This window comes from Mercenaria mercenaria, chromosome 9 (genome assembly GCF_021730395.1).
Source record: "Mercenaria mercenaria strain notata chromosome 9, MADL_Memer_1, whole genome shotgun sequence".
Lineage (NCBI taxonomy): Eukaryota > Metazoa > Mollusca > Bivalvia > Venerida > Veneridae > Mercenaria > Mercenaria mercenaria.
Window position 1 is genome coordinate 68246365 of NC_069369.1, and position 9601 is coordinate 68255965.

General features: G+C 34.5%; 1 protein-coding gene across 1 annotated transcript; it reads left to right on the forward strand.

The window, feature by feature from the left end:
- The first annotated feature begins 496 nt into the window (after nucleotides 1-496).
- On the forward strand, nucleotides 497-7807 carry LOC123547380 (microfibril-associated glycoprotein 4-like). Its single transcript, XM_045334429.2, has 2 exons — nucleotides 497-579; nucleotides 4272-7807. The coding sequence occupies exon 2, from the start codon at nucleotides 4289-4291 to the stop codon at nucleotides 5261-5263; it is 975 nt and encodes a 324-aa protein (XP_045190364.2). The 5' UTR covers nucleotides 497-579; nucleotides 4272-4288; the 3' UTR covers nucleotides 5264-7807.
- Nucleotides 7808-9601: the final 1794 nt, after the last annotated feature.

Sequence of the window (9601 nt, forward strand, 5' to 3'; positions counted from 1 at the left end):
GAATGCAACCTAAAAGGAAATATACTCAAGCAACGACTCGCAGTTTTCTTATCTCTTTCGTTTACTTTGTTTCATTATCATAACAGAGTATATTTTCATATTTCCCAAAAACTTACACATAAAAAATTTATTGCTTCTTTTATCTATGATACCATCCAAATTATATAATTTATCTGACAACTTCATCACTCTGTGGTCTATCATATTGACATTGCTATATGGCGTCGAAATCAGAATGCACGGGCGTACATTTTAATCGGAACCATTATGATTATGGCGCGTTTGACAGACTACGTCATAAGTCGGTTGTATTACCGTTTTTGTTACTGTTTACAGTAAGATATATAATAATGGTTAAAATAATGTTCAAATTTATGAACAGATGTAATAGTATATTACACGATGGATTATAGATTAATAAAGGTGTAATTATTTTGTTGGCTGGTATTATGCCTATGAAAATATACAAAAGTATCCTTTGAACAGCCCATATTGCTATATTGATGAATGTATAAATACAGAGAAAACTGCTGTTCAGGTACACAGCTTCTATAACAGTTGGAAGATATTACTCGGAAGGTAAGACGATTTTGACAGTTTCATTAAATGGCACTTTGGCTGTTTTGCTTTGTTTTTATATGCTAAAATGCTTTATGCAAGCTTCTAACGCAAACATCGCCTCAATAGTTTTGGCAATTTTATAACACTAGAGGTATATTTATGAAATTTCTTAGACATTTAGACCTGAGATTATATAGAAATTAAAACATTTTCCAAAAGTGCATTTTATTAGTCCCCTACTGGTTGGAAATCCGTCCGTCTGTCCGCAATTTCATATCATGGCCATAACTCTGCCATACATGAAGGGATTTTAATATTACTTGGCACAAATGTTCCCCATAATAAGACGACGTATCATGCGCAGACCCTAGCTTAAAGGTCAAAGTCACAATTGGAGGTCAAAGGTCAACAGGACTTTTTTCTTGTCCGGTCCATAACTCTCCCATCCATGAAGGGATTTTAATATTACTTGGCACAAATGTACCTCATGATAAGACAATGTGTCATGTACAGCTTTCAGATCCCTAGCTCAAAGGTCAATGTTACACTTAGCAGTCAAATGTTAACATGGCATGAACAGGGTCTGTTTCGTGTCTGGTCCATAACTCTGACATTCATTAAGGGATTTTAATATCATTTGGCACAAGTATTCCCCATGATAAGACGACGTGTCATGCGCAAATTCCGGACCACTTCCTTAAAGGTCAAGGTCAATATTTGGGGTCATATGTCAACAGAGCCTTTTTCCTGTCCGGTCCATAACTCTGCCATCCATAAAGGGATTTTAATATTACTTGGCACAAATGTTCCCCATGATAAGACAACGTGTAGTGTGCAAAATCCGGACCCCTACCTTAAAGGTCAAGGTCACAAGTGGAGGTCAAATGTCAATAGGGTTTTTTTCCTGTCCGGTCTAGAACTCTGTCGTCCATCAAGGGATTACAATATTACTTGGCATAAATGTTCCCCATGGTGAGACGACGTGTCATGCGCAACACCTAGAACCCTAGCTTAAATGTCAAGGTCACACTTTGAGATCAAAGGTCAATAGGATTTTTCCCTGTCCGGTCTATAACTTTGTCATGCAAAACAGGATTTAAAATCAGTAAGACAGTTGGCACAAATATTTTCCTGGATGAGACAACATGTCATGCGCAAAAGCTGGGCCCTAGGTCTAAGGTCAAGGTCACACTTAGAGACCAAAGATCAGATACAACAATTACTTTGTCCGGAGCATTTCTTCTTCATGCATGAAGGGAGGCTGATGTAACTTGTCACAAATGTTCACCAACGTGAGATGGATTGTCATGTGCAAGAACCAGGTCCCTAGATCTAAGGTTAAGGTCATACTTAGAGGACAAATGTCAAATTCAAGAATGACTTTGTCCGGAGCAATTCTTCTTCATGCGTGCAGGGATTTTGATGTTGGCACAAATTTTCAACACCATTAGACACCCATTTTTTTTTAGACAAGTTCAAGTTTGCCAAGCCGTTTCTCTTACAACTGCTATATTTGGAGTCTATTTCCCCACACCATGAAAAAATGTCATTCAGTGTCGAAGCAAGAAAACAGTTTAGTTCCACCAAACCACTGTTCTACAATTAATGACTTGCCATAAATCAAATCATTCAATTTGGTAAACTTTAGTCGGTAAGAGTTGAGCCTCATATTACCCGAGGTTTCTGTCTGTGAACGGCATATCACTACCAAATCAAATATAAGCCGACCCAGGTCTAGTCACAAGTGGACCAAATATAATGAGTTATAACTTTACTTCCTTTCCTCATACCTTTTCTCATTAGCATCGTGTTTTCTTTTAGTTTTCTGCGTTTTAATATGTATACGTATCATTTTCTGCATTCAACTATCACTTGCTAGATAAAAATGGCGACGTAAGAAGGAGTAAGTTAATGGGATAGTAATTATGTTGGGAATATAAATCTGATTTTCTAGAAATGTCGAAATAATGTTATCAAATACGTAAATTGTATATGAAATTTAAAAAAAGGGCCTGTTTTGGTGATGTTCAACCCATAAGGAATACTTTCTGGTTTTTGGTCAAAGTCATCGAAATTCGTTAATATACAATAAATTATGTAAAATGATGCTTGATTGCTTAAAACTCTTAATTTTCATATATGTTTGCGATAAAGACCTAATATTCGTCAACATAGATATATTTAGGTTGAATTTAGAATCCCAAAAGAATCCCACAAGTGATTGTCCTCTTTTAACGTTGTAAATGACTCGATGATATTGAAATTTGAATGTTGTTTGAGTGAAAATGACAAATATCTAGATACTTAAATGATGCCTCAATCAAAAGAGTATGAGTGAATCGGAGCGAAGACACGAACAAACAAAATGACAGAAATCAGCGGCCATAATAAAATTAAGTCCTGGTCATCTTGTTGTCAGGTAGGTTCAGACGAATGAAAAGAAGCTACGCAAATATGTATATTCCATTTGCTTTTCTTGGCTTATGTCAAAATAACTAAAAGATAAAAAAAAATATTATGCTATAAATTTAAGTTACAAGGGGTGATTTTTCTTCTCATAAATCATGTTTATTTGTTTAAAATCTCGTATTTAGGATTAAAAGATCGTTCAAAAAATAAATAAATAAAACGTCTCTCACTCGCCCTCCAGCATTTCTTTTAAATACATGTAATATATCATATTGTAAGTTTAACGCATCTATGACTAAATCTAAAAAAGTCTTATATATACACGAAGGACAGCATACCTACAAGACAATATCATTTTGGGTGCGATTGCAAGGTATTGTATATTTTCCATTTGATGTTTAGCTACACTTTTTATTTTGTTTTTGTACATATCATTTTAGGTTTTTGAGTGAATTTATTAATTAAAAATTATTCCTAAAATGGCCGAAAATTCCTTCATCAAAACGACTAGTTGACGAGCAATTCATAACCAATCAATGCATTTTGATTAGTGTCAAACTTTTGAGGTGTAGCATTAATATTTTCATTAAGTTGATAATCAGACATTAAGGAATATATTTTTTCTTGTGTTCATGGTTGTGTAAGCCTAATACCTATCCACGACTCTAGTTACCTCAATGAGTATCAGAATGGAACAGATTTAACTAAGAAAGTGAGTACTAGCACATATTTGGTTCCAAAAATAAGAAAGTTATCGCCGTTTTTCGAATATTACTGATGCCGGTCTCTGCATTGACGCAACGCTGAAACACAAATATGATAAAAGGGGTTCATCGATGTATGAACATCTCTGCTAAGCCAGTCGAATTGCTTGAATCGATAAACATTGGAAATATAATTTTGTAATAGCTAGATTAACTGCACTTATATTAGCTTTTTCATCTTTCAACTTACTTGCTTTCTGGAACGGAAAAATGCCTGGTTATATAAGAAAGCATTTGCCTTTTATCGTAAATATCAAACAAAACATGAAAATTTCGATTTTTATTTTTTTTTCCACTTCTGCAATCTGATTTTAAATAATTTCTTTTTATGGATAAAATGTTAGTATTAAATGACTTAGTGGTATAACGAATAAAGATTTAATAATATGTTTAATTATTTCCAAAGAGAAATCTGCTTTTTAAAAACAATTCAAGGACAATTTCCTTAGAATGAATAGCTTGGTTCCAACTTTATGTGCTTTCCAGTAAATTGTTAACGCATTTGACTGCATTTTTGATGTCCGATGAATTTTTCAGCCAGTACATGCATCAAGATGAATCCAACCTTCTTAGTGTTTGCACTATCTGTGAGATTTGTCACCGCTCAAGATAGTTTCTGCATTCCGGTCGTCAAAATGCAGGCCAGCAACAACAGTGCATCATCTGGTGGAAAGGAATATGTCACAAAAGAACATTTCGATGATTTAGTGAGACAGCTGTTTGTTAATATATCCGGTACTATCAGTGAATACAAGTACGAGAGTGAACAAGCTGGAAAGAACTACGCCACGAAAGAAGATATTAAGGAGATGATGAGGCAGCTGTATGTTAACATATCAACTGAAATAAATCAAAAGAGATGTGAAGACTCTACTAAAAGTCATACAACTTATACGAAACCTCGTGACTGTCAGGATATCCAAACTGAAGGTAATTTGACAACCGGTACTTATACAATATACCCAGGTAAAAACACTGATGGAATCTTGGTAAGGTGTGACATGAACACAACAACCGGGGGATGGACAGTTATACAACGACGCACTTCGAACACAGACTTTTATAAAACATGGAATGAATACGAAGAAGGATTTGGTAACATTAAGGACAATTTCTGGCTCGGTAACCGTCATATTTATGAAATAACTAATCAGGGTCAATACAAACTGCGTGTTGATCTCACAAGTATGGAAGGCGAGACGGCCTACGCAGAGTATCGTGAATTTTCTGTTGGTGATGCCAATTCAGGCTACAAGCTGTTTGTTGCCGGGTACAATGGAACTGCTGGAGACAGTCTGACAGGAAGCGGAAATGGAAATAAATTTTCTACACACGACAGAGATAATGACGTCTATGGTGGAAACTGCGCAGTGGCGTATCACGGCGGGTGGTGGTACGATAAATGTCATTCGTCCAATCTCAACGGACAGTATGGATATACAGGATATGCTAAAGGTCCAGTCTGGCGGCCATGGAAAGGATACTATGCTCCAATGAAAACTACGGAGATGAAAGTACGAAGAATTTAACAGCAACCATGTAAAAATAATATATTTTTGACTGAACCTTACTTTTCAAAACGAAACACAATTACAGATCTTTATACAGACTTTTATTTTTTCCTAAACAAATTTGATTAATTTCAATTTACCGACGTAATGTTTCTTTTATCCTACATTCTGATTTAAAATCATTTTTAATTTAACTTACCCACAAAAGAAGTGCTTACAAACTAGTTTTAAATACATGTAGTCGTACTTGTCTATAACAGCAGTTTAATACGTCAAAGTAATACGTTACTGAAGTATGTTGTCAATATACATCCGTCTTTGCCTTTTAAAAACAGCTCTTAAATTCTTAATACATGTAATATTATAATGTTATTAATCAAGCAATTTCATATTGGCCTTGTTATTTGTCCAATACGACTGCCCGAGGACAAATAACTAGGCCAATATGAAATCGCTTGATTAATGATAATATTATTATTCAACTTTCAACTGTTGGCGGTAACAGTATAAGAACTCTGTGAGTTACCTTATGACAGCTATGCACGTTCAGGTGAAAAATCGTGTCATTCTTTGACAAGGTGTTTACAGTTTAGACGTATTTTAGAAATCATGATCATTTTCGCCAGTAAAACAGAATGAGTTGTATGTAGGTACTTGAGAATAATTTTGAAAGATACTTTTAATGTGACAAAATCAAGAGTAACTAGAACATACCTTATTTTTTGGAATTCCTATTTATTTTCTTTAGCGAGTACCATACCATTTGAACTGTGATAAAAACTGCTTTAAAAGTCGTTTCCTTTTAGGCTGCAAGCAACGAGACACAAAATTATACACATATGTGTTGATCAAGATAATACAACCAATCAAGCACATATTATATAGTCCCATGCCTCGTTTCATTCTTATCCGAAATTGTTTGCAGTTCACAACTGACACTCTTGTTCGCCAATTTATTCATCCACTTTCCAGCACTTGAATCGCTATTTATCATTGCACAAATAGTCCACACTATCAAAATGTCTGTTAAAGATAAGTCTCATCCTTTTAATTAATCTGAGTTTCCATATTTTCTTATTATTTTCCTTGACAACTGCTAGAATTTCTGACAGGAAACACTTGCATTTTACACAATACCGAATAAGCGAAAGTACCGTTGTAATCTCCGAAGACGTACATCCTGCTCAGTCATACTTGTTTATTAAATGAACATGTTGGATGACTTTTTTTTATCAAAATGTGAAAAAAAATGTAATCTATAACTCTGATGTAAAACAAAATGGCGTCATTTAAAAATCAAACGGAAGTGGCTTCTCCGTATTGGCCCTCTCTTTTGAACCAATCAAAATGCTTGAATTCCGTATTGGCCCTGTTTTTTCGTATTGGCCCTGTTTTTCTCATATTGGCTCAGTTATGTTTTGTATTAGCTCTGTCTGTTTCATATGATGTTTGCAATTGATCTAATACAGTGTGTAATATTGTAAAGTTGAATAATAATAAACAATATTTAGAAATTGCAAATTTATTACATGTTCAAATGAAAGACCTGAATATATCGTTGCATTTCCAAGCGAAGTATTATCCAAAGTTCAGTTGCAATTGGGTACCCATCCTCGACAATTAAACGGAAGGCCTGGTTTTAATTGATACAGTCCATAACACCAGTGGATTCAGGAAATAGATAACCGTTTCCTCGACTATCTGAATTCAGTAAGGACTGTTTAAGACCAAATAGAAAGTGATATTTAGTGTTACATGTGAATCCAAAAGTTGAAAAAAGATATGGTATAAAGCGTCAAATAAGTGTATTTTAATCTTAGCTTTATTGCTTATGGTAGTGAGAAAATACCTAGACAGCTTCCGGGTTTCAGTTTATTCATTGAGAAAATGTCTACATACACGCATTTTTTAAGCGATTTCGTTATAAAAAAAAATGTCTTTTGGTAAATGCAACTACATTGCGTGGGGTCTAGCACACCTATTAAAGTCATAAGTGTGTACGTATGTGCGAAGAAATAAAACTGTTTCTATGTGTACTTTCCATACAGAACAAACTACTTTGTTTTTTATTATTTTCAGAATATTCGATAGAAGAGATACTGTAATGATTTTTTTTATAATTTATTCCAACAGTTATTCGAACATATATGAAATTCATATACCTTTTCACCGATTTCATCGAGCCCAGCTCCAAAACATTTCTCTCTCGACTTTTTCAGTTACTTAGTATCTTCTTTTATTATTTACGATCAGGTGTAGATCTTAGAAAAGGTCAAATTCGCATATTTATTGTTTGAGCCACCTTTTCCCTAAGAAATTTTTCCTCTTATTTGAACTTTAAAGTTTTTTTAACGAACCTCAAGGTTATTACATGTAATAAGAACATTTAAATATGCAAAATATTTAACTTAACGTCTAAAACAAGTTTGACTGGGTAATTTAAACTACATATTTCAGTTATTTTGGACACATAAAGTTTTAAATTATCATTTTTGACTTTAATAATTGATGGATTGTTTTTAAAATTTCAAGTGAGTTAGAATAAAAATAGTATCATTTTAACGGTTTTAGTTGTTTTTGTTAAATTTCGGAAAAGAAAAGATTCGAAGTTTCCCATGAACCAGAAATTTAAAAAGAGTAAATCGGTTTTGGTCACAGAATTGATATTTTCAAAGATATCTAAAACATTCAAAATAATCCTACTATCCCCTTCAGAGAAATTTTAAATGCTATATTATATCTGACTCTTGCATAACTATGCTGAAATTCACGAAATATCTTGTTACGGACTTGATGACCAAAGAACCCCACCCCCCCCCCCCCCCCCCCCCCCCCAAAAAAAAAAAAACCAACAAAAAACTACAAACAATCTGCTTAATTTCCGTGTCACTTCTTGCTGAAGCCTATAACAAATCTATACCAATAAAATCAAACCTGACTTTAAAGACCATGGTTATGGTTAAACAGGAAGAGAAAATATTGGCCTTTGGAAACTGAATGCTTTTCAATCTTATTTTGAGTCAGTTTCACAGTTATTGGTGGAAATATTATTTTTATGGCAAACACGACATCATCTTTTAGTCTCCAAGTTTAATTTTAAGGAGGCAGTAAACAGTTTTCTGAGCTTCTCGGCTTAGAGTCGCCTACCTAACTTTTAAAACCTCACACAAAACTCTGTAACCACACACCTGAAATAAAGATATTGCAACATTAACACCACTGTATGTCTATCGTTACAAACCATCTACAATACATCTCTAATATCTAGTTTTTTGTTTACAAGACCTGAATTTTGTGCTCTCCCGGTCGCGGAAACTGAAGACGAAAAAAGCTAAATTTGCCGATTTTTAAATCGCTGCAGAAAATTCCCTGAAAACGATAGCCCCAACTGCTACACTGTTCCATACTCCAGTAACACTGTAAAATCTGAAAATAAGCTCAAATATATGTGCCATCCGTACCGTTTTTTCACTGTTCCAGTTTTCCTGAGGCCCCTGCTAAAATGACAACCCCACTTTAAGCTAGCTCAGAGGAAGCATGTATACGCTCCTGCAAGTCATTACGTCATACTATCAAGATCAAGGCTACTCAACTGATTTTTTTTTAAATAAGTGAAACTCAATTCTAGCCGCTGAAACTTCAATTCTAGCAATTATTATTATTTAGAAGTTCAAATATGCACTTCATTCCGTAAATTGCCTCTTATTTGTAAATTTCACCCCGGCCAATTCGACACTAACAGCTCAAAACTGTTTACTGCCTCCTAAGCACTGTTTGAAAACCATATATTTCGAGCCATTTAAAACACCCTTTTGAAGTCCGAAGTCATCTGAAGGAGGCCAATTTTTTAATGGCATTTGTATGCCCTTTACACTGAACAGCATGATTAAAATAATGAAATATTTTCCTTAATCATTGTGTTTCCGAGGTAGAACCAGTCGTTTTCATGCGGAGACCTGTAAACTTGTAGTTCTACTTCCTGTTCTAACGACTTCCTACCGTCCATTGAAAACATAGCGTAAACAACTTGTTGATCAGTGCTTGCCAAGCCCTTTGACAAGAAATGCTCAACAGCTCTTCGGAACTGGGCAGCAAATTTGGTTACATGCTCTTTCTCGCCAAAAACCAAACCGCCACCAAACAAAACAAGATTTTTCTTCATAATATCTTCTGGATGCGACGTAAGTGATAGTTTCGAATTCACAAGATTCACGGCAATATTTGAATCAACGAAGCCCTTTGGTTTGGTCAAATAAAATGTATTTTCTGATTTACGATTCCGGAAATATCCAAGATCCAGCCACATATAATATTTTGTACCAAATATATTGATTTTTGCAGCGCGTTAAATCATAT